The sequence below is a fragment of the Nyctibius grandis genome, chromosome 4 (assembly GCF_013368605.1).
Source record: "Nyctibius grandis isolate bNycGra1 chromosome 4, bNycGra1.pri, whole genome shotgun sequence".
In the NCBI taxonomy this organism is placed as follows: Eukaryota; Metazoa; Chordata; class Aves; order Nyctibiiformes; family Nyctibiidae; genus Nyctibius; species Nyctibius grandis.
This window is the reverse complement of record NC_090661.1, coordinates 83736278-83760963: the sequence shown is the minus strand read 5'-3', so window position 1 is coordinate 83760963 and position 24686 is coordinate 83736278. Positions and strand designations below refer to the sequence as shown.

Sequence of the window (24686 nt, the reverse complement as noted above, 5' to 3'; positions counted from 1 at the left end):
TAATCCTAGGAGAATTTTTGCAAACTTTTATTTTTGGTAGAAGGAAAGGGGTAGGGGTGACCTCTTTCCCCAGTTTTCAGCTTATTTCCTCTTTATTTGAGTCTCCTCTTCTTTTTTTCAACTTCCAGTTGTGAAATAAAAGAAAAATAAAAAGGGGGAGACAGGGAATGCTGTTAAAGAAGATAATCAAACAACATGAAACAAACCTTGCAAAGCCCTTGAAACAAGCTTTTTTGTGTGTGTGGCTTTTTCAACATTTTTGGAGGGGGTAACTCAGGAGGTTCACTAAAATTTCCAAGATGTTGACACCAGATGAAATCTCCTTGCAAAACTTACTGCTAAATAGAAAAACAATACTTTTTCTTTTTCTTTTTTTTTTTTTTCTGAAGCAAGAGTAGGAAGGAAAATGTTTTGGTGAAATGTCCTTAGCTTAGCCTTGATGCTTTTCTCTGCATCCTGTCACTGTGGTAGCAAAACCAGGCTGGTTAGTGCATCCCAGGAGTGGAATGCAACAGTTCTTTCTCATATGGGCTCCGCTCACAGATAGTGTCTTGTGATAAACCCCACTGCTGGTTTGTGCCTCTCTTTTCCCCAACCTCAATAAAAAACTATGAGACCCTCTGATAAAAAGTAGTCTGCAAGAGCTTTTCACTAGCACAGTGCCTCATCTGGATCACAAATCTGTGGGGAGGACTTCTCAGGAAGACGGAAACAGCCTTACGTTAGACCATGCCTTTCGAAAGAAACCCCGTGCTGAAGTTCATGGCCTTTGCTGCCCGTCGCATGGCTCTGCTCATCACTGCCCTGTACCATGGCCCTGGCATTGCATCAGCTCTTTTATGAAAGACCACGACCTCAGGCAGTAGTCACCAGATGCAGAAGAATTGAATCAGTTTCCTGAGGACGATGGCTGAAGCAGAATATTTACTAAGCAGTGCTGGTGAACTCCACCAGCGATGTACTTCTGCTGAAGGCTCAGCTGGGTAGCTGTCCCTGGAAGGAAGGAAAAGCCTGTCTGGATAGATAATCTAGAGCGGGAAAAGCCCAGTTTAAGCCGTATTGCTGTGTCTATACTAGACATTTCTGGTTTCCCACCTGGGCTGCCCAGTGATACCCCCTTTTGTCTCAAGCCTTGAGCAGCAGAGCTGAGACAGGAGTCTGCAGCAGAGATTCAGATGGGTAGGGCCCGGTGGTGGGGGCCAGGGGTGCACAGCGTGCTGGCTATCGCCCTGGCCAGCAGCAATCCATGAGAGGGAGCCTTGGCATGGCCAAGCCTCCAGCCACAAAGGGCCAAAAAGCCTTTTGACAGGCAAGGCTGGAGCTGCTGCAATCTAAACACTGGGAAAGCAAACCACTCTGCACACCTTGCCAAGATGGCAATGCCTGAACTTCGTGGCCACATTCAGAAGCATTAACCTGTTTCAAAAGTGATCCAAATGCCAGCTGGAGAAGCTGGCCATGCCGTGAAGGGCCTTCCTCAGGGCTGTCCTTAGTGCTTAAGACTTGAACCCTGCCAGGTGAGCACAACCCTGACAATGTTCAAGATCCATCTCTCCCTCTGTGCAATAAAATAATGTGATGGTCACCTCCCAGGATAACTTGGCAGGGGAATATTCAGAAAACTTATTCCTGTTGTGTGGGAGCAGCCAGACATGGTGTTAATTTTAGAGGATGACAAAGTCTAGCTGCCCTGTGTGTTCCCTCTTAGCTGTGCTCCACGTCTGCGGAAAGAAACCGGTGGGAAAGGAAAGGGCTCTGGTGGGACAAAGTATCTGCAAAACTGCAAACCTTGAATCCCCAAAAGCCTCCCTGTCGCCCTCCAGTAGCATTGCCAGTTCTCCTCCTGGTTCGTGGCATTAAGATTATTTTCCCCATGTGGCATGAGCTGCAGACTATTTTTTAAAATCAACGAGTACCATCTTCTTTTGTTTTTATTTATTTCCTTTCTGTTTTTCTTTCGGAAATAGCAGGAGTCGGATTTCCTTAGGGTAGTTTTTCGTACAGTTTATAGTTCTTCCACCCTCAGTGTTGTTAACCAAACATTTAATAGAGAGTCTTAAAAGGGACGGTTAGAATTCCCTCTCTGATTCATGCCAGCTTTCACCATCTAGGAACACCTTCTCACCTTCTGACGTGGGCTCTCTGTTTTAATACTGTGTCTCAGAAAGTAAGCAAGACTTGAGTTCCTAATGTAAAACTAAAACACAGACTACCCTCAGACCTCTTCATCCATCACAGTGAAATGAAAAAGAAGAGACATATTTTTCCCCCTTTGCTGGACACCTCTAAATCCAGAGAACAACTGAGCTACTGTTATTTTTCATTGTCACTTTTCCCTCACAGTGATTACAATGCAGCTCACTTTTGATGGCTGGCACTGACTCAGCCCCACTATGTCCAACCAGGATCAGCCCAGGGACAGACTCTGCTAGATCTTGGTTGTCCATCTGCATCTCATGTGGTCAGCCCCATTGCTGCAGGATAGCTGCCCAGACAGGACATGTGTGAGGGGATATGGGCACACTTCAAAATGGCTTTTGACATCCTTGTTCCACTGCCAGAATGTCTCATGTGTCAGCTGGGGGCAGAGAGTGAACATGGGACACATTGTCAGTGAGGAAAGGAGCTGAAACAGGTCCTGGCCGGGGTGATGGCACTAGAGTACCCCAAGCTTTGCTGCTAAGCAGCTGAGGGTGCCTGGCACGGTGACCACATGGTGGGTTTAGGAGAGCTGCCTCCAGTCTGCCACCGGCAAGGTTTTATTTGCAAGGGCTCTCTTCTTCACTTTTAATGCTGAAGGTCTCTTTGGGATAGAGCTCGGATTTTACTGTTGCTGGCATTACTGGCTGCTGAGAAGGTTGTTGTGGAAAACAGCTGATAGCAAACTGAGCTGCTTCTTTTTCCTTCTGCCCTCCGCCAAAACAGACTGTTTTCTGGTGGAAAATGGCCAGGATTCATTTTAAAACGTTACGGCCAACATTTTCCAGACTGTTTTTGCCTATCAAGATAAACATCTGTACAGATATGCATGCTTATCCAGATATAGTTATGGGTGTGCTTTTCTTTGCAGAGATGTATGATTTATATACACACATATATCTAATGCTTCCCACACAGTCCCCCTGTACAGAGTAGATGTCTTACGCTGAAGCCCCTTCTTTCCCCGCCGCACTCCGCAGGCAGCTGGGGAAGGGGCGCGGGGCTCCATCGCCGCTCCCGACACCCCTCGGGCGCATCTTATTTCTTGAGGGGCAGCCCCCGTGCAGGAGGAGAGAGGGGGAATGCAGAAGGCCGGGTGCCAGCGCCCAGCGCCCCGCGGAGGGCCGCAGCATCCCCCCGCGCCGGCCGCCGGCCGGGCCGCGCTCCCCGCGGCGGACAGCGGCGGGCGCGCAGGGTGCGCGCCGCGGGGAGCGAACAGCAGATTGCAGGCAGCCAATGGCGAGGGCAGGCCGAGGTGGCACCAAATTTCCCGCAGCCAATCGGCTCGCGAGGGGGAGGAAAAAAAAAAAAAGAGGAAAGAAAAAAAAGGAAAGAAAAAAGCAGCCTCGCATCATGAGAGAGCCTGGCCCTCGCCATCCTCCTCTTCCTCAGCATCCTTCCTCCCCTCCCGGGCACGCCGAGAGTCGAGCCCCCGCCGCGACTCGCCGCCCGCCGCGCTGACCCCGCGCATCCCAACCGCGGACAGGGGGTCACCGGGAGGCCGGGGCGCAGAGAGCCCGGCCCCGCCAGCCGCCGAGCAAGCAGCCCCGCTTAAATACCTCGGCACCCGCCTCCCCGAGCTGCACAGCTCGCCGGGCGAGGGGCCGACAAGAGCCAGCCGCCTCCCGCCGCCGCCACCGCCGGGGACCTGCGCGCCCGCGTACCGCCGCCGAGGAGCGAGAGACAGGGACGCCCCATGCCTGCGCACTTGCTGCAGGAGGAGGTGAGCGAGGGGCTGCCGGCGGGCCCGGGGGTGCGGGTGCTTTGTCTTCCCCTCGCCCCTTCCTCCTTCGGCTCCGCGTCTCCGGCAGTGCTGTGCTGTTGCTGCCGCCTTGGGAAGAAAGGTCTGGGCATCCACGCGTGTCCGTGCACGCACACACACACACACACACGTATGCACATGTGTGTGTGCGTCTGTCTTCTCTGTGCCGCTTCTTCGTCAGGAGGCAGTCATTCGGTGCTAACTTGAGACATCACCCGAGCCTCATGGGGAGACCGTGAATGAAGGGGGGATAGCTGCTGCTGGGATTGTCTCCACAGAATCTGTGCCCTTGGATAGACTGAGCATAAAATACAGGTTTATCTTAAAAAGATCCATCTAAGTGTGCTGGTAAGGGCTGTTCAGGAAGGTCTTTTGTGCCAAGAGGTCATGGGGGTTTTGGTAATGCTCAGACTGTTACTTTTTTTTATTTTTTTAATTTTTTTTTTTTAATAAGAAAAAGCTTTCACTTGCAGCGTTTTTAAGGCAAATGTTGCAGCAGGGAGCATCTCTAGGACAGACGCAAGGTGAAAGCGGCCAGCTGCCCAGATGAAATGAATGACTGTGTCTGCATTGCCTGAGCCAAGCAAACATGCAGTGGGGAGACTGCCCATTTTTGGCATAAGAAGGCCTGAATAACAACCCAGCACCAGGAAGATACGTAGAGTTGTTGGATCTTTAGAGATTTTATTTTTGCTCCTCCTGGTAGCCACCCTTTGCCCAAGGGGAGGCAGGGGCTTGATTCTGGAATTCCTGCTCTCGCCTTCTCATCCTTTCATCCTTCCCCCTTCGACCTATGCTGAGGAGTGGAGGTAAATCACAGCCCCGCTCTCTTGCCTGTCGCCAGCACGCGGAGTCTCCCCCGGTCCTTTTGTGCAGGTGCCGTGACCTTCCAGGGGTGCTGTGATGTAAAGAACTTTACTCCCCTCCCGACCCAAAACGGATGCCAAGGGCAGCGTGCAGTCCACGTTTCATGGTCTTGGCATGTATTTTGGGGCATATCCTGGAGGCTGGAAAGAATCCTGTCCCTGAGTCACGTTGGGCATGTTCAAGTATACCGGACCTGAGACTGAGTGCCCTGGGGCCCCTAGGCTGAACCCAGCGTGGGAGCCTTTGAGCTGCAGTTGGTTGTATAAGCTGGCTGGGTGCCAGGATCACCTATGGTGTGTTCAGTGCTGGTAGGGTGGGGTGGGGGGGGGGGGTTGGAGATGGGGGAACACATCTGTTCTGCAGATGAGAGCTGCAAAGTCATTGAGAAATGAGGGAGAGCTCATGAAAATGATTTAGTGGGCCTCCTCCCCCTCTCAGCTCTAGACCCCACATCAATCCCCATCCCGTTTTCCTCAGGAGGAGCTGCAGGAGCCACTGTGGCCATAAGGGGGTAAAAGTCCTCTTTCTTTCCTCCTCATTTCCCCGATCTCCAGCTAAATAGCTGCCCACTCTCCCTCCCTCTTCCCCCCATGCTCCCCCACCAAGTCTGTAATAGTGGAGCTGTGTTTCACAGCTGCTTTATAGCCCTTTTGATTTAAGGTTAGTTTACATGTGAGAAATGACCAGTTTGATTATAACAGTTTCATTCCAGGAGCATAGGTATGCCATTAAAATTCCTCATGTGGCTACTACAACTCTGGAAGAAGAGGTTTTTTTGCTCTCTTCTGTTTTCTTTGTGCTCTCCCTCCTCCTCCTCTGCCCCTGTGCAACTTTGACAGTGACATAAGCTATCGCGGAGGAGAAAAATGCAACTCCAACCCCACATTCTTACTCTGGAAGCAGCATGTCCATATGGGGAGCGTTACCCATCTAATTATACCACCAGATCTCTGTTGGGAATTTTTCCTGCATAGACAAGTCTTAGGTCTTTTTGGTAGATTGTCTTCCAGCCAAGGAAGAAAATTGTGCCTTCCTGCTAAAATGCCAGATGAGAATATCTGACACTTTGGAATGGGCAGGACTTTTCCTGGCCTGATCTCTGGATTAGAAGCCATTTCCCACGGTTCTTTTGGAGGGAGGATTGCCTCTAAATTCTCTAGCAGCTCAGAGTATCATACCCTCAAAACATTAATTAGGAAAGCAGGCAGAGACAGCCTATAGCCAGGATGCAGAGGAGCCGGTCCCAAGCTCAGCAGTTACCTGGGTTCAGTGAAAGCAGCAGGATGGGTCATGTCCAGGTTTTTTCCTTTCTAACCTTTGATTCCAGAAGGGAAAACTTAGAGGGCTCCCTCTGTGGAGATCATTTTGCTTCCCAAATGTGGGGAATCTGTCAGCTTTGCCGGCTCCTCCCTGTAGGAAGGTATGTCTGTAACCCTCTATTTTCTACCCTTGGGAAAGGGAGGAGTTGGGGCGGCCACGTAAGCTGCCTGGCCCGATTTTAATGCCTCCCTCAGGAAACTAGGCCATGGCAGGATGGTGGTCTTTTATGAATCCCGGGTGCCTGAGTGGGAATCTGCTGTTAATTCACGAGAGATTTCTGTTGGGAAAGGAGCTTTCCCAGCTTGGCCACACTCGCTCACATGGTCCCGGCTCTCCCGTTCCTGCCGGCTGACCTTTAGCGCCCCTTTGCACATGGAGGCAGTGGCACGGGTGGCAGCAGGACGTGTCCTTCGGGCAGGTTCCTGGGAGGTGAGGGGATGGGGGTGGTGTGCCCTCCCACCGCTTGTATCCCACGTGCTTGGCACTCACAGGGTCGAGCCCAGTCAAACGCTTGGGCTCGGGCCTGACAAAGGGCTGCGAGCACCAGCAAGCACGCGGCTGTCATGATGGAGATGGAAATCGGTGATTCAGGGTTCAGTGACCTGTCTCATTAGGGTCAGTCCTGCCTGCCCCTTTCGTCATGCACGCCTGATCGGGCAGGCTGTCACTCAGCCAGGGCAAACAAGCGTGTGCAGAGGGAATGTTGTGTCATGGTTACAGGAGGGAGCCGGGAGCCAGGCTGAGCCGACTTGCTGCTTAGAACTTCTTCACTGCATGCTGTTGTCCTCGTCTCAGAGGATTATCTTCCCATGCTTCAGTTTGCCTGTGGGTGGGAAGTGGGAGAGGGATAAGAGGCTGAGCAGCAGCCATGAGGTAGGATGTCTAACTGGAAGCACGCCGCTCAACTGCTTCTGTCCACTGATCTCCAAGTGTGTTGGTCTTGCCATGTCCTAGCCTGGAAGATGAGGCAGGGGGAGATAAGGAGGCACCCCAAAGGAATCCCCCTGTGGATCTTCCTGATGTTCTTCCAGTGATCCTTAGGGGGGTGACACAAAAAGGCAGGATTTTAGGAGCAGCCCAATGATGTATAATAAAACCATATTTCAGACTGTATTTCTCTCTCCCACCTCTTTGTTCATTCACAAGATTTCATTTATTCTTGTCTGCTTATGCACAAGCCCAGACCACAAGCCCACCTAAAAACGCCTACTAATAAAACTGAAGGAAATGAAAATCCTTGCAGCCTGCAAATGATCTCACCAAAGCCACTGGTGGAAAAAAGACTGGCTTTGAAGTCTTTTACTTTACTTTCTGCACCCTGTCCACCATTCACCTCCTCTCCCCAGAAAGATCAGCCCCCCTACCTCTCAGGCCATGACTCCATGGGACCAGAGCGGGCTCTTCTTGGTGCCAAGGGCTCAGCTGAAGGAATGGAGTCTGCCAGGGAAACTGCAGGCTGCAGGTCCTGGTACTGCCAGCCTTGCTGTTTGTATTTCAATTCCATGCATTGGTAACCACCAACTTCTTGTTTTGTTTTCCCTTTTCCCTTTCTTGAAAATGTCCATTGCCGCCTCTCCAAGGAGTTCTCCTCCGCTTCCAGCACCACCACTGTCGGCACTGTCACCTCCCGGGTGACCAGGAAGGGGGATGCCGTCGTGGAGGAGGACTTACTCAATCACGAGGACTTGACAGGAGACCGGGGCATGATAGACGATATGTTTGATGAGACCTACCGGGAGAAGGAGGGCCCCAAGCCCCCCATGCGATATGTCTGGAGGAATATCATCCTCATGAGCCTGCTGCATCTAGGAGCCATAATCGGGTTGGTGCTGATACCTTCTGCAAAGATCCAGACACTGGCATGGGGTAAGCATGTTTCTCCACTTGTTTCTTGGCATCTGCAAAACCGTTTGTTGGGTGGTATTTTTTTTCTTCCAGGCCCACAGGCTCAGGGAGGAGAAAGAGGGAAATGGAGGTCTTCTGTTAGAAGCAGCTACTCAGCCAGCTTCATAGCAAGCTATGGGAGGGCTTGCTAGTGTCTGTTGTAAGGTCATGCATGATTTGGCAGGGAACTGCTTGGCTGCTTAAAGAGCAAACTAGATTCACAGGCATTAGGCTTGGAAGTAGCCCACACCTGAATGTGCAGCCACTTCTGGGATGAAGCACAGAAAACATTTGATAGAGTACTGTGACAGTCCCAGGAAGTTAGGAAGAAAGGTACTAGCAAGAGCACTTTAAGGGGTGGCGGGGGAGGCAAGTTACAGAACGTTATTTGGCATGGGGCTGCTGCCCAAAGACAAGAACCATTCCTGTCCTTACCAAGGGAGGTAAGAGCCTCCACATGTGTGTGAGGGGAAGGAGACAAAATACAGTTGTGCTGAAGATAAAAGTCAAGAGTTAAGTCTGAAGCTTAGGTCTTTTATCTTTCTTACAAAAGCACAGATTAGCCCCCATCATCCCGGAACTAAGCCTGACAACTTTCAAAAAATAAATAACCATCTCTCCAGGCAGCAAATTCCAATGGAAAACACAACCCAGCAGAAGGTAGCTAGGCGAAGCTCCCCTTTCTCAGAGACCTTGCCCTGGGTAGGAACCAAACTTCTCCTCTGACTGCTTGAAAGGCAGCTGGGCCTGGGGCCCAAGCCGCAGGGGAGCCTCACTGTCCACGAGCCTTTGTGTGGATCAAGAAGCCAAACAGCTCCCAGTGGGGAGGTTGCGAGATTGCATCCAGCCCCTGCCTTCCTGTGAAACACAGCATCCTGAAACGAAAAGCGACAGTCTAATTTGAGATCTGCTGGCATGGCTTTTGGTTTCAGTAGTGCTCCTGTAAAGTGCTCATCCGGGAGCAGCGTCCTGGCCAGCCCAGCTGTGGACAGGCCCTGGAGAGATCCACCTGGTCTGTCACGCTCTAAGATTCTGTCTTCCCGATGGCCGTGAGCAACAAGCATCACAGGAAAGGGGAAGACTGGACTGGGAAAGACATGGCTCCCTGGACGGCCAGACTGACTCTTTCCCTCCTGGACCACCTCAGCTTCTCACAGTCAGAGGCCTGGGGGATGAGCATCACTGGAGGCTACAGGACTCAGTCAGAAGCTGGCTACAGCCTCTGCAAAAGCAGAGGCACCAACGTGTTCCCTGTGCAGCCAGCATGGCCTTTCGAGGGGCCGCTATGAAAGATTTTGCTGGGCCTTCTGCTTGTGAAAACCTGACAGGCTGCGCTTTTCCCCGGAGTGGCAGGGCTGGGCAGAACGTGGAGCCTCAGCACGACCTTGGAGGAGCGTTTCAGGGCTCCCGGTCTTGCTCTGTGTGTCCCATCCCCAGGCTCTCAGCTGGAGGCTCAGCAGGGGCTGCTGGCTTCTCACTCACTGAGTTGACAGCCTCGGTCCTCCAGCCCCAGCCAAATATCCTTAGGACATTGGGGCAAGGAAGAGGGAAAAGGTGAGTTGGGTTTTCTGGTTTCATTTCAAGCTGCTGAGATGCACTGTGGTTTCCAAATCTATCCAACCCTTCTCCCTTGAGCTTCTCTGAGATACTTAAGTGGGCTTCAGCATCTTGATCTAGAAGGTTAATGCTGCTTTGCATTCTGCTAAGCCCCACCTTACCCCAAAATGGTCTCTGAGGCAGTGTCTTTGCAACCACATGCCTGTTCAGGATGTCTGTATGGCATCCCATGTCATTTTGTGGGAATCTGCCTTGCTTTTTGCCTAATGCCAGTCCTTCCTGCTCCCCTCCCTTGGTCCGCTCCGATGTGAAGTGCCAGTTGCTCTCCTGCCACTGTGAGGCACTGCAAGATTCCTTGGTGGCTTCTGGAGTGACAGATGCTCTGGGAATGGGAGAAGGACACGAAGTCTGGGGTAACTGCACTGTTTTGGACTGGCTGAAGATCCATCCTGCCTTACCAAAGCTGGAGTAGTTCCACAGAGCTCCCTGTCCTGCATCTCTGGCACTTGTTCTGGGAAAGGACCACCCTTCCCTACACCCTGCAGGCAAGTCAGAGCTTTCCCCTATAGTTCGTTCTCCTCCAGTGCTGACCGGAGCTGGGATACTCTGATCCTCCACAGGTCTGGGTTCTCAGCAAGGCTGCTTGCTCCTTCTTGCATTGCCCTTTTCTCAGTTCATGCCTTTCTTTAGCAGATACAAGGCATCTGTGACTGTCCTCTTAGTGACTTGCCATTATTTTCCCAGCACCCCCGGTAGCAAGGAGAGGACTATGGTTCCCATTTTACACACAAGGACAGAGCAGCAGAGACTTGCATTGCTCCCAGCAATACACCACGGGCTCATGGCAGAGCAGCTCTCCCGGTGGTAGTTCCGGAGCTGCTGGGGTTTTTTCTTGTTTCTTTGTTTTTCAGATCATTCCTTCCTTAGGCTGTGTACATATAACATAAAATTAACATGGCCCCAGATGTTCTCTGCTGTGATGCTACAGGCAGCGGTGGTGCCTGGTAGCTGATCTATCTTCTATATTTTATTATAAGGAGCAATCTCCTGCTTATACCCTCTTCATCCAGGCTACTGTCTCCTTGATGTTCCTGTCCCTCTGAAACCAGTTATATTGGTGACTGTGTCCTCTTTTGTTTTCATTTCTCTGTGTGCTAATTCCTCTTTGTCTCTCAAGCTCTCCAGCCCTGCCTTCATCATTGTTTGCTATTCTGCGTTGCTGCGTGCATTGTATCCCCTGATCTCTTTCTGGTACAGAGCTTCCCAGAACGAGCCGGGGTTGTTGATTAGGTGAGAGCTAACAATAACAAGAGCTCTCCAAGCCCTTCCAGCACTATGGCTTTCTAGCCGGCTCCCCTTTTATTTACTGTCTTCTCCACTGCACTTGACAAAGTCTTGCACAGTCTTTTTGGGGATCATGGGCAGATTTCACGTCATTTGCTAAACGGCATAGAGATTGAGTCTGGAAGGGCAGCATGCAAAGGTGATTGACAGTTTCTTCTCTAACTGCTCTGAGCCTCCCTGGAAATATGATTTGCAGGTTATCTTCCTGGCCCTCGGATGCAGCAGACCAATGACATTTGTGTTAACCCCTGTTGGCCTGGCCAACAATGTCTATAAAACAGTGACGGTTCCTCTTGATGGTAACATCCTTGGTGTTGACTGCAGGTGACAATGCCTTTAGCATATTCCTGGCTTCCCATCATAACTTGAGGTCTGCATCTGGGCCCTGAAAAGGTAAAGGCTAGTGAGTCATATAGACATAACTGAATCCGGAATGTTTTGAGTTTAATTTTTGGAGCACTGAGTCATATTACTGCCGGTGGTCATAATTCTTTGTATCCCAGTTGAATGGGTCATTGGGAACATCACCTATGAGTTGACAGTCTTTTGGATCTTGGATACTTCAAAGCATGGTGTGGAAGATGACTTTGATACCTCAGCTGATAGAGTCCCTAAGTCCTTCAGTTTGAGGCAACTTTCCAAGGCACCTGTGAAAATCTGTGCTACTTTATTTCACCTTCTCTATTCTCTTTTCATTTTCATTCCTAGTGGATAATCTTGGAGGCGATTTTCTTCTTCATTCCCTGTGAGATGCTCATTCCTTGGCTATGCAATGATCATCATTGTACCTGTTTGCAGGGATGAACCCTCTGAATCATTAGGGCGCTGGATTCTTCTGTTTTCCACCAGGCATTTCAATCTTATTGTCCATATCCTGTCACTGTCACAACAACTTGTAGATATGGCTGATGGAGCTAACAGCCCCCAAGTAGGGTTTGGGTTTCTGTGGGGCTGGGTGCCATGTATGCATAGACTGAGAATCAGCTCCTTTCTCACAGAAGGTGTCCGCTCCTTAGGTAAACTATGGCTGCTGTATATGGGCAGGGGGGCAGCACAGGATTATAATTAGAGACTTGTGTCCGTTGTAGAATGAGCTGCTGAGGTTCATGGGCTTTGGATGAAGGCCGTGACTGTTCTATACCCCACCCGAAAGCAGTCGGTACTCTGCCAAATTTTTAACAAAAGCTTTCAGTCAAGGCTACTTGCCCCACAGTGGAGGGCTGGGCTCTTTCCCCAGCAATTTGCCCCCTACATCCATTGCAAGCTGATGTTGTTTTCCACAGACTTCCTGTCTGGTGTTTCTCATAGAGTCTGTATAGGTTGGAGGTTAAATCCAGACTCCTGGATGCTGCTCTCAGCTCTGCCATAAACTGCTTGTCACTCTTGGAAATCTACCTCAGCTACTGAAGTGTGCACCATAGGTATAAAGTTGCCCAGAGGTTTTATGAAATGCGGTTTGCAGGGTATAGGAGCTTATGTTCAAGGGAGAATGGTGGTGACTCACGCTTCTGCCACTAGTAGGAAGTGTCTGAAACATACAGGAGTGGGTTTTGTTGTTATTGCAGTGTCTGAGGCCAGAGAGATTCTGCAAATCAGAGTCATATGTTAGGTGCTTTTTCAAGGTTTGCTCTCCTGTATAAATCTGTGGGGACAGTGACTGATTTAAAATGAGTCTTAAACTCTAAAACCAACGGGGAACTGGTCATGAGCTGGTTCATAACTTACAAGTCAGCACCATGGGGCTGGGTGAGACCTTCAAGGTGTTCAGCATAAGTACTTTCCTGTCAGTAAGGCCAAAGGGAGACACGAACCAAACACCCTGCTCCAGCATCCCTCCCTTCTCCCCTTCCAGATTTGGTCAGCTTTCTGAGTTTTGCTCAGCTTCATTGTCTCTTGGAAAGGCCAGATCCTGCTGCATTTGCATGCGCTTTTATCCCTCTTCACGCCCTATAAATCAGCTATGAACAGTGACTGCTTGGCTCCTCCGAGAGACCGCAGAGGTGCTGGGAGACATGAGGCAGAGGTGTGACAGTCCGAGGCTTGCACTGCATTTGGCAGCAGGTGGGGAAGCCAAGGGAGAAGGTGAAGATGGGAAGTCACGGTCAGATCAGCAGACAGGGAAGATCGCTGTTATACGGCGGGCTGGGAGTGAGGAGGGTTCATGCAAGTTGAAGGGGCCAGAAGAGGATGTTAAGTCAGCTGAGACTGGCTTTTAGTCGAGACCTGCTTTTAGCAGATAAGAGATTAGGTCTGGAATGTAGAAAAACAAAAAGGAGGTGACAGAAGGAAGAGGGAGCAGGAGATGATACAAAATAAAAGCTGGATTATTTTGAATGAAAGAACACGGCGGACAGTGCCTTGCGCATGTCTCAGATCTCTGATTCCAGACAAGTGTCTGGCAGAGTATCTATTTTCTGGGTTCAAGATAAGTTTGATTAGAGCCATTTGGCTGGACTGAATGGTATTGTCAAGCATACCAGCGATTGCTATCCATGGATTTACGAGTAAGAATAAGGAGCTGTTTTCATGATTGATCCAATTGGCTGAAATCTGCAAATTTATACCAAGGCAAGAGTTTCCCCTAGGGAACTGGGAAGAAGGTGTCCCTTCCCCCAGGGGACTGAAGGTGGATCAGTTGACCTATGCACAGATGTGCACCCTTCCCTCTCAGTGTCCCAGCTTGCAGGGCAAACCAGCTGTTGAATGCCCTCTGTCTTTCTGCCAAACTTCCTGACCCTTCCTTCCTAGAGAAAGAGTTACTTTTCAGATCCAATTTTCTTCTCATCCCCAGCTTCCTAGTGTAACGCTGCTATGACCCTGTTGGGGTCTTTTCTCCATTTTAGTTCTAGGACCAGATGCTGGAACCCAGGTTAAATTCCAGAGGTCCCAGGAGGACATGTGGGAACACACAGACCAGGGCAGACATAAACACATGATCCAGAGGGAGAGGGATGTGGTTTTTTACTAGCTGCCAGAGGGGCAAGGAATTCTTTCTGACCTGTGTGGAGAGGGAATGTATAAAGCAGCCTCGAAGGTCAGCTGGGCCCAGCAACGTCTGCCTCTGCTGTGGGCATGACCTGCAATAACTTGTTGGCCTTGAAGTTTTCTCCTGTAAATGGTGCAGGAGCTGAGCAGCGGGGGGAGATCAAAAAGACACTGGGAACGGGAGCCTGTGGGCAAATTTTAAGTTGGTGGTGGAGCTGAAGGTGAAGTCCAGGCTTCAGTGGGATGGTAGGTTAGATTTTTCTAGACAGCTTCTGCTCAGAAAGGGAGCAGAAGAGAAACCTAACCCTGGGCTTGAGCTGTCCCCCTGAAGAACTGTAAGATCATCTACCACCTCTAGGTGAAAAGAATGCAAAAGAGATTTAGTGAGGAATAGTAAGATAGGAAAGCAAGATCCTTGATTATTCGGGGTGGGAGGAAAGGGGGAAGCTGTTCCCTGGTGGCCTGCAGAGCTGTTACCACAGGGCTGTATGGAAGCAGTTGCTTTATACAATTTTGACAATCCTGCACCATGACAGATGGCACTATGCTGAAGAACCAACTCTTGTGACAAGTCTTGTAAGGGGAAGGCTCCTCCCTTGGCAGAGATGAAGAGCTGAAGTGATTTGCCCTACATTGCTTAGGAAGCCTGTAGTAGCTTGGGCACTCTCACATTGATTTTTATTGCCCCAATCTGTGTTCTCCATGGGTTCTTCTCTTGTTTATACAGTTTTGGGGGGTGGCCTGCCTTTGTGTTGCTCTGCCTGAAACTTTGCTGCCGGCTGACTTGCTCTAACTGCTCCAACACCTTCCTTTCCTCTTCAGCCATTCTGTGTTTCATGGTGAGTGCTCTGGGGATAACAGCTGGATCTCACCGCCTATGGAGCCATCGGTCCTACAAAGCCACGCTGCCCCTGCGGATCTTCTTGACTATTGCAAACTCTGTGGCCTTCCAGGTAAGCACCTTCTCAATGTGCCACTGGTCCTCAGAAGGAAGTGCTTCCCTGAATCCCTGTCTCAGATATGGGGCACAAGATGATGGAGAGGTTCCTCTCTCCGACTGCCTCTTGTTAGGAAACAACCTGCCCTTTCCATCTAACGCTGCGGTGCTAGCGTCCATCTCATTGTCTTCACCTTGTGTCGTGAAAGGGTGACTCTGAGATGAACTGGGTGGAAAGAGGACTGTTTGCCAAGACCAGGGGTAGGAAAACTCTCCAAAGCAGGAATGTACCCTTCCCTCGAGGTGTAGTCTCCCTGTGCTTGCTCCAGGTCCTGTGAAAGAGGTGTGGAAGTGCTAAGTGCTCTCCTGGTGTTCGGGTTGCCTCACCCTCCTCTTGCTGCACGGCTGATAAGGGGGGAGACATTGCACAGCCCAGGGAGCCAGGCTGTGGAACTTGCTGCCGCAGAAAGACCAAGAACTTGTTGAAATTTTGCAGTTAGGGGCATGCTTCTCTGGTTCGGAAGAGGGATGTTTAGGAATAACCCTGTTATAAGTCACACCACTGGCTTCCAGAGAGTCATCCCAGGTCAGTGATGTTTCAAGGAGGGCAGGGTTGGGCCCATTCAGAGTGGCACAAATGACTGCAGGCAGCTGATAAGCACCTCAGGGTATTGCCTAACCACTCAGAGAGCACTTAACAGTCCACAAAGCAAACAAATAGGGAAGTCCTTAGGGACTGTAGAAAGTAGCAGAGATGGCCCTTTAGAAGAAGTTAGAGTGAAAACCCAGATTAGCATGCCACAGAAAAATCCTTGTGGTCTCTCGGGTTTGCTGCTGTGAGGCAGCTCTAACAGCACTCCATCCTCCAACTGTACTTGAAGGGACTTCATGCAGGCTTGCTCGTGTGTAGAAAATACTCGCGAGGGTGGCAGGGTGCAGCACTTTCTGCTAGAAGAAGGTAAATGGAAAAGTATCAGTGCTGTGCCCCTAAGTAATTCTCCAGCTGAGGTATGGGGGAAGGGTAAAGCCCAAGTGGAACAGGTATTTTAGAGACATTATCTCCCTTTCCCCCCTGTGTAGCCATAAAGGATATCACTTTGTTGACATGTAATCAGAACAGAGTGGGGATTTTTTCAGCCTTTCTAAAACATGATTCACTTCCCTCTTCTCTGTTAGTACCAAACCAGAGTCTTTCATGAGGAAGAGGAAGGACCAAGCTGTTGATTCCAGCTACTGGTCCAGCACTCAGCAAGGGAACAGGATAGATTGTGGCTAGTCCCACACAAAAACCATCTTTCACAGGGTTATAGGGCAGAGGGGGAAAGAATTTGCTGAGCTGTTGCTGTAGGGGATAGGAATAGACAAAGATGAGAGACAGACAGATATTTCAGGTTCAATAGGAACTAATCCAAAGTTTTACTGAAAATTTAGTACCATTCCCCGTGGATTTTTTTTAATAGTTACTTTCAATGAGATCAAGAGAACGTTACTTTTCGATTTACCTCATTCCTCTTAGTGGCAGCAGCTCCTAAGATTAGACTGGTAACTTTTAAGGCCAGAGAGGACTATAGATTATCTTATCTGAGATCCTCCAGAAAATGCCTGTTAGCTGCTCAGAGATCTATGGCTTGTGATTTCAGGGAATTCAGGAATTTTGCCCCTAGTCGAGTTTTCCACCTACAAGACCAGGCAGCTGCAGCACAGCAGAAGCTCTCCTTGTTATAGCCTGTAGCTGGAAACTCCCAAGGAAGGAGGCATTCTCCTAGGCTTTTCTTGCTGGTCTCACAAAGCCATGATTTTCAGACAAGGTTGCAGTTTAGAGGTGGTTCCAAAATAAGGTCTGTAGAAAAGATATGTGCTAAAGTTTGGGTCAAGATTCTAACTCTTCAACTTTGAGACCCTGATCTGTGTTTGTGCACAGGGTATGATGGATGAGGTGCTCCAACTGGGGTGCATGGTCTCTTTCCAAACTTGTGCCTCCTACCTCCAGCAGAAGGGTTTCCAGGAGACAAGGAAAGCCACCACAGATGTGTAAACCCAAGCTCTCTGTCAGCTTTCAGGCTGGGTTTTCTCACGTTACGTGATGCTGTGTAGGGTCTGGAATGTAAGAGAGACTTCGAGTCACAGGTGAACATTTCCAGGATAGGTACTGGCTGTACTTCTCTGCTTACTGGATAAGGAAGGCTGCTGGGCCACCCTCTTCTGAGGGGATGCTGAGTGACAAAGCTCCAGCTTACATCAGTGAGGGCTGGTGATACTTGGAGGTGCTCAGGATTTGGCTGGAAGGAAGGCAGCAGTTCCCCATATTTGGAAACAAGTGAGAGTTGAATCCTGACCCATGTCTATCATTGCCTTATTGCATGGCCTGCAGGTAAATCATTTTATCTCAGTTGGAGTAGGAGTGGTTACAGCACTTGAGAGGGACTCGAGGAGTTGTGTCTCTGCTACAGGCTCCCTGTGTGGATAAGTCACTTGATCTTTCTGGGCAAGAAATAGGGATGATTAAGCTGCTGTCCTACCTTCAACGTGTTTTGAGGAAAAGTCCTATGTACTTATGAGATTAAGGAGCGTCTTGTGTAATACAGGCAACAGAGGTGTGCTTGGATCTCTGTTTCATGTTTTCTAGGATGGTGTAATACATGGTTTTAAGCACATCAGAATCTTGGTGTAAAGGAATGAGTACAGGCTCATTAAAATCTGTTCTTAAAAATGTCCAAAACAATCATTTCTTCATACAAATGATGAAAGCTTTGACTTTTTCCAAACTGTATTGATTTTGCAGCTTTAACAGAATGGTTATGGGGCTGAAGGGGGGGTATTTTTTATAATTGTCATTGAAATGGTGTGTTTATTTCTAAAGAGGGGCCTTCATTTTAAGACTATTTGATTTCCAAGGAAAGAAAAGTTAAAAAAACTCACCCCCAAATTAAACAGATCTGATTTGGCAATCCCAGGAAAAGCAAGGCAGGTTGACCCATGGAAAATTTCAGGGTGGAGGGAAGGGACAGGTTGATCAATCCCAGCTGGCACTGTAGGGATGGGGACAAGTGACTAACAAGAGCTGAGCGTGTGAGGGAGGAGGCACTGACTGGCCAACGAGGGCTGGCTATTGCAGGGATGGGGGAACAGGCTGACCAGTCTGAACCTGTGATGCTGTAGAGGATGTACAAACCAAAGCCTAAAGTTAACCAATTAAAAAAAATAGAAAAGGCAGCTCACCAAAGAAGCAGATTTCAAAGAAAATTGAAGTGGTTGAGCAAAGAAGATCCAACCTTTTTTTAAAAGCCAAAAACCCCAAACTCTAAAGAAAGATAAAATGACTGATACAGGTTCAGGTCAATAGGATTCAGGTGTCTAAATGTTTTAGGCCTGTTGTTAATTTGAAGGGAACATCTCCAGCCCTGGCCCTAAGTCTCCGCTCCTGTTGCCTTGCAGAATGACATCTACGAGTGGGTCCGGGACCACCGTGTCCATCACAAATTCTCTGAGACAGATGCGGACCCTCACAACGCCATGCGGGGCTTCTTCTTCTCCCACATCGGCTGGTTGCTGGTGCGCAAGCACCCAGACGTCATAGAGAAGGGCCAGAAGCTGGACCTGAGTGACGTAAAGGCCGACAAAGTGGTGATGTTCCAGCGAAGGTGAGTTGTGGGGTCAGCCCCAGCACAGAGCCATGTGGGATGGAGCAGGGACCCTGCAAATGGGCTGGGGACCCCAGAGCCTTGATGGATCATGAGGGGACTGAGGGCATCCTGTGAGAAATGTGAGTCTTCAGTCTGCCTGAGGCTTTGCTGTGGGATGAACTGTGAGATATGAGCTGTGCCTCTCCTATAGGAAGTATTTAGGAGCTAGCGCTACCTCCAGCCCTCCCACACCCCTTTCTTGCCCGCCTACCCTGTGGCATCTTGCCAGCAGCAGGCTGAGCTTCCCACCACAAAGCACCTCCACGCCTGCCTGCCCACAGCCCCGCTACTGCTTTGGCTGGCCCAGAGCCCACCCGCAGGTGCCTCCAGGCCATCCTTGGAGATACTGTGGTACAACTTCCAGGCCATGCCTCTGCCCCTCTCCCATCAGTCTCCTCAAAACAGTGTGGTGAAAGAGGAGTTGAAAATGGGGACATGAGAGAGGCAGTAACTGTGAGGGACAATTTTGGTTCACTGGTGCCTCTTGGATGGGGTATCTCTTAGCTGTCTGGGGCTATACTGGGACTGATCCCCAGATGAGACGAGCCTGTCACCAGGGTTGCAGGGATAGGGGACTGAACCCATATAGTTAACCACCCTCACTCCGGAGGTCCCTAGTTCAGTCCCAGATGAATCAAGCAAGATTTATGGCTTCCCTCCTTTTTGTGCCTGGGATTTTTTTGTGGGTCACCAAAGTGGTTCGGCTTCCTCCACTCCTATCCCTTTAGTGTGAGAGACCCCACGTGCTCATCTGTTTGATGGCACAAGTGTCTCTTGCTTGCACTTGGTGGTGGGATGTATTGGTAGGCAGGGCCAAGTCTGCAAGGAGGAGTTGCGGCACTGGGCCAGAGCTGGAGAAGGGACCTTCTGTGTGACTCTGCAAGTATGGGGTTTCCTTTATGGGGACCAACATAGCTGAGAAGCAAATGGCTGATGAGGCCAAAAGCAGCAGCTGGTGTCTGGACTCATGGTGATGGGGACATAGCTTTGTGCACATGTGAGATTGAGACAGGGAGAGCAGGACTTTAATTTGAGTCTCCTGCCCGGCAACAAGACTTGGGAGTCTCCAGGCACGGCTTCTGCGCATCCAGGGCAAAAGATGCAGGGCTCAGGAGTGAGGTATTTCTGCACTTGATTTTCCCTATACAGTTGAGCGTGAACCCTCCAAAGGGAGAACTGAACCAGCCTTTCCTGTCCTGCCTCTGCCACTGAGCGCTCTCCTCCTGGTCCCTTCCTTTCCAGATACTACAAGCCCTCGGTGGTGTTGCTGTGCTTCACGCTGCCCACTGTAGTGCCCTGGTACTTCTGGGATGAATCCATCATCATCAGCTTCTTCATTCCAACCCTCCTGCGCTACGCCATAGGGCTCAATGTCACTTGGCTAGTGAACAGTGCTGCTCACATGTTTGGCAACCGGCCGTATGATCAGCACATCAACCCACGGGAGAACCCCCTGGTCAGCTTGGGGGCCCTAGGTATGTTCAGCGTCTGTGTCTTTTGCTGCAGATAGACTGCAGAGTGGGGACTGCCCCTTGGGGCTGCAGCTGCTTCTAGGAATTTCTATGAATCCAAGTGTCCCCATTTCCCCCTGCACCCTTCCCTTCCAGCCTTTGCATCTGGGGGTGTTTCCCAGACTGGCCAGTGAGTACATAAGGGCAATGGGGTTATCAGCTCCCGCCAGCCTCTCTCCAGGTTGGAAAGGACTCTGCTACACTTAGCACCTCCTTATCTCAATAGCAATATTTTATTTACCCTGCCTGAAGGTCTCTCTGCCCTGTTCACCGGACTGAAAAACGTGTGCTGCAGTCTCTGCTTATCTGTCTTAGATTTGTCAACTTGAAAACTAGCAGATGCACATTTGGACATGTTCTCAGGGCAGCTGGTGATTTTGGGGGCACTTGAGGATGAGACAAGCCAGATCATCCTATGTGTTTTCCTGAAATTTTGGGGACCTAGGAAAGTACATGCCAGGGTCAGCATTTGCCCTGATCTGTTCTCCAAAGCCCAAATCCTTATCTAGTTTGCATCACTGTATGTCACTGGGGCTGCACTGGTTTCCACCACCGAAGGATCTCCTCCTGGATTTTTAGTAGGGAGGGCTTTGAACTGCAGAGACTCAGGGGAATAGGAGCAGAAGTCCAGGCGATGTCATTGAAGGGGTAAGCACTGAAGCCAGCGTTGACAATGTCTGGAGCAGAGGGTGGCTGACTGGGGTAGATTGCTTAGTAGAAGTCTGTCTGCGTTGTTGCCATCTGAAAATGCCCTTTGGATTTGGCATTAGGACTGCCAGTGTTGTAGGAGTGTTGACTGGCCTGGCTTGTTGGCGACTTGCTGCATGTCTAGCTGGTAGCTCAACCAGTAATAGAAGGTTTCTCGTGGTGGCAGAGGAAAAGCCGTTAGGATTCCCCTGGTGTTTTGGTACAGTCAGTGAGCCAGTTCTTTGCCACACACTCATTTTTCTCTAAAGCACCATAGGTCCTCTATGACTGTCTGCCATTAGGGCCAGCCTGGGCATGCTGGACCATGCCCAAAGGGGGTAGATTGTAGAGAGGTGAAATTGGGCTGAGAGGAGAAAGGAGCCTGGACTCAATCCAGAGCCTGTTTCAGGAATGTGGTGCTTTGGGCCAAGATAAAGGGGCCACCACCTAGAGCTCTGCAACATCCTCCCCCTGGTCGTGTTTTGCAGGAGAAGGCTTCCACAACTACCACCACACCTTCCCCTACGACTACTCCACCAGTGAGTTTGGCTGGCGCTTCAATTTAACCACAGCCTTCATCGACCTCATGTGCCTCCTGGGGCTGGCCAGCGATCGCAAGAAGGTCTCCAAGGAGGTCATCCTGGCTCGGAAAATGCGGACTGGAGATGGGAGTCACAAGAGTGGCTGAGTTCCTGCTCTACTTCACACACATATCCACACCTCTCCTTCCTCTTTTTTTCTCCCTTTCTCCCTTCCTGAACCCTCTGAACACGCTGGACAAAGGTTTAATGTTATGTTTACTAACTACTGAGTAATGCTACCAGTTTGCTTAAAGTAATGATAATGAGTTTTAACTCCCCCTCCCACGCTGTATTTTACGTGATGTATTTAAGACCTAGGACTCCGCCTTTATAATGCAAGGCCACCCCTTTCCCTCCTCTCCTTTTCCTTTCCATTCTTTCTCTCCAGCCCCTCTGCCCCATCTCCTGGTTTATGTCATCCCAGTCTCTCCCTGGCAGAGGAGCTGGTAGGAAGCAGCCCCGGGAGGCCCACTGCAGCCTGCTACATACCATGGAGTTAAGGGAAGCCTGTACCAGCCAGCTGAACAGTTGAGCCAAAGTCAGTAACCCTCTCCCCACCACCTCCCCCAAAAATTCCTTCCTCTGTCCCTCCGCCTTTCTCAAGGGCTGCTGATAAATGTGGCGTGGCTAAACTGCTGTCCCCAGAAAAAGCAGCCCTGTCCTCTTCCCTTGCCACTGGAAAGAGAGTTGTCTCTTTCCAAGATGTCTCTTGGGAAGTGTTCTGCCCCCCTCCCAGCACACAGCCTCTCTGGCTGGGGAGAGGAGAGCCCCAGACTCTCTCAGAGCTCCAGCCAGGTTCACCGGTGGCTGGGGGGGGGTTTGGTGGTGGCAGCAGGCACTGGAGGGGGAGCCTTGGTGGCCTTATTACCTCCTTCGTCTTGCACCACAGCCTCCCTCCCTGCACTGCCCGCTGTGCCCTGTGCCACCAGTGACTGAAGGCAGAGCCTGGCTCCAGGCTCTGCAGCCCCTTTGGAGAGCCACAGCGAGGAGGGGGACAGATGGAGGGGTGTGCTACTGGCTGCTGTGGGGTGGCAACAGCCCGGGGTGGTTTTGTTCGCTGCCGTGGCCGAGATTTTTGCTGGCAAACGGGACTTTGCCAAAATGGAGAGGGGGAGAAGGATGTAAACCAAAGCTCTACTGCTGAGTTAAGCTGCTTTATGTGCTGGAGGAACAGGGTCCCTGCTGGGTGACCGGTGTCCTGGTGTCCATGCCTGCCCTGCAGATCGGCACCCAGGGAGCGCCTGAAGGCGTAGGGAGGGGTGAGGGTGTCCGCAGGAGCAGGTCTCTCCATCCTTGGGGGCTCTGTTCGGTTGATAACAAGTGGCTGAGAAACACTGACGTGGGGCCAGGCGGCACAGGGGGCTTGAGGGAGTCGAGACCTCCGAGGTGAGACACTGTTGCCAGGGTGGGCCGCCTCCAGGCTGTCCATCCCAGGATCCACCGAGGTGGTTTGCCATTCCCTGCTCCTTTGAGGGAGTGGGAAGGGGAGGTGAAAGCAGCTCCTTGTTAGTCCCTTAGCTTGCTTCCCGGCCGCCTTGGCGAGCCATCTCACCACCTCACTCCTTTGCCGGCGAGGCAGGCAGTGAGGGTGACTGAGCCTGCGGAAAGGTCAGTTACATCACCGAGCCAATGTGGGCACATAGCTGGAGGGTGTGCTGGGGAAAAAAAAGTCCTTCTGGGTGTTGTTTCCTGCAAGCTGCAGAGACCGCAGCTTGAGTTCAGGCAGTAGGTTAGGTTCTGGGCATCATGGCCTCAAGCCCCTCACTGGGCTGAATGTGCTTTTTTCCCCCCTTAACTCTCCCCATTATTATTAATTTTTATTATTATTATTAGTTGTAGCAATAGTATTGTTTTTGTTGCTTAAATGCATCAAGTGGAGCTGGAGGAAAGCACAAGAGGTGGCCAGAACGAGGTGATGTTGGAGTGGGGTTTGCAGTGTCTCCCTTATTCAGGCAGGACCGGGAGGGCAGAGACGGAGCGGATGCCAACTTCCTCGCCTCAGCTCTGCCACGTAGCAGCCAGGCAAGCTTCACGGGAGCAAGTCTCTACAGCTTTGCATTTCTCCTGCTGCTGTGAAACTCGCTAAGAGCCAGGACAGCTCTGTGATGTTCTCCTTAACAAGAGCATGCTTGTTACTCAGAGAAGTTCTTCTCTTCCCCTCCCTGCCACCACCATGGCCTTGTTATTGCTCAGCAATGGGACCCCTATCAGTGATGTGGTCTCCAGCCAAGAGGTACAACAGGGAGGAATGGAGCAGGCAGCCCTTCAGCTCCTGGTGTCAGGAGGCAGCATCCTTACTGCTCCAAGGCTCATGATTGATTGGGGACTGGCTGGGGCAGAGGGTTGTGGCTGGAATTGTATCCTACCATTTAAAAAAAAAAAGAAAAAGCCCTCCAAAAAAAAGTTAGCTCTGTAATTGCAGGCTGACTTTGCTCTAGTCTAAAACCCTCTGAACTCATAGAAGTCTCCAGAGAGGATGAATTTGCTTCAGCTAGTAATTTGAAAGGGGTGTGGGCAGAGAAGGTGAGGAGAATGATTTCCTTGCTCCTGGTGCCCTTAACGTGTTGTGTGACATACCCTATGGTAGAGAAGCGTGCTGTGACATGCTGCAGTATTTCACATCCTCTCAGCAGAGAAGCAGGGTTTGACATCAAGGGTTCCTTTCAAATTTCAAGTGCTGATTTGGGTCCAGAATCTGGAATTACAGTGAAAGATGAGGAGCAGTAACCAAACAGTCCTGGTGTTTGCCCAGTCACTTTATGTAGATTGGCAAATATCTCTGGGTGCCTTAAATCTTTCTTTAATATACATAGGAGTATTGACAGCTATTTGCTGTATTTTTTTTCTTTTTTTTTTGCTGATTATGAACATTAAAGGGGTTTCTTAATTATTTAATTGCCTACTGTGGGTGCAGGTGATTTTGAATGTATTTGAGTTAGAATTTTTGTTAGATTAAGAAACAGATACAACAATTTAAGTAGAATTTTGTTTGAGATATATATATATATATATATACACCTGTAAATATATATATATATATATTTTGGTGGCATGTTTGCATCCTGGACGCGTTGTCTGTATGTTTAGCTTAAATGAGTGTGAGAAGTGGAAGCAAAGAAGGCAGCAGTGGGACCTCGTGGCTAGAGCAGCCGTTCTCCTGGAACCTGTTCCCAGCTTAGCTACTCACTGACTGCGTGACGTGGGACAAAGTCACTTAAAAACTCTCCATGCCTCAGTTTCCCTATCTGTAACAGGGGGTTACGCCCTGCCACCCAAGGGTGTGGTGAGGCTCACTGCCAACCAGCCAAGCGTGGAGGAGGGAGGCATACGTACCACACGCATACCGCTGCAGGCAGAAGCATGGACTGG

The 24686-nt window shown here is 50.3% G+C and overlaps 1 protein-coding gene across 1 annotated transcript; it reads left to right on the top strand.

The window, feature by feature from the left end:
* The first annotated feature begins 3853 nt into the window (after positions 1-3853).
* Positions 3854-21951, top strand: SCD (stearoyl-CoA desaturase). Its single transcript, XM_068398664.1, has 6 exons — positions 3854-3922; positions 7729-8014; positions 14741-14871; positions 18291-18496; positions 19781-20013; positions 21225-21951. Exons 1-6 carry the CDS (start codon positions 3896-3898, stop codon positions 21422-21424), a joined length of 1083 nt encoding a protein of 360 aa, XP_068254765.1. The 5' UTR covers positions 3854-3895; the 3' UTR covers positions 21425-21951.
* Positions 21952-24686: the final 2735 nt, after the last annotated feature.

Bases quoted from the DNA above. Each gene is read 5' to 3' on its own strand.
- SCD (XM_068398664.1), top strand. From the start codon at position 3,896: ATGCCTGCGCACTTGCTGCAGGAGGAG. The intron at 3,923-7,728 runs GTGAGCGAGGGG...CGCCTCTCCAAG, and splicing joins CGCACTTGCTGCAGGAGGAG to GAGTTCTCCTCCGCTTCCAG. The intron at 8,015-14,740 runs GTAAGCATGTTT...TTTCCTCTTCAG, and splicing joins GATCCAGACACTGGCATGGG to CCATTCTGTGTTTCATGGTG.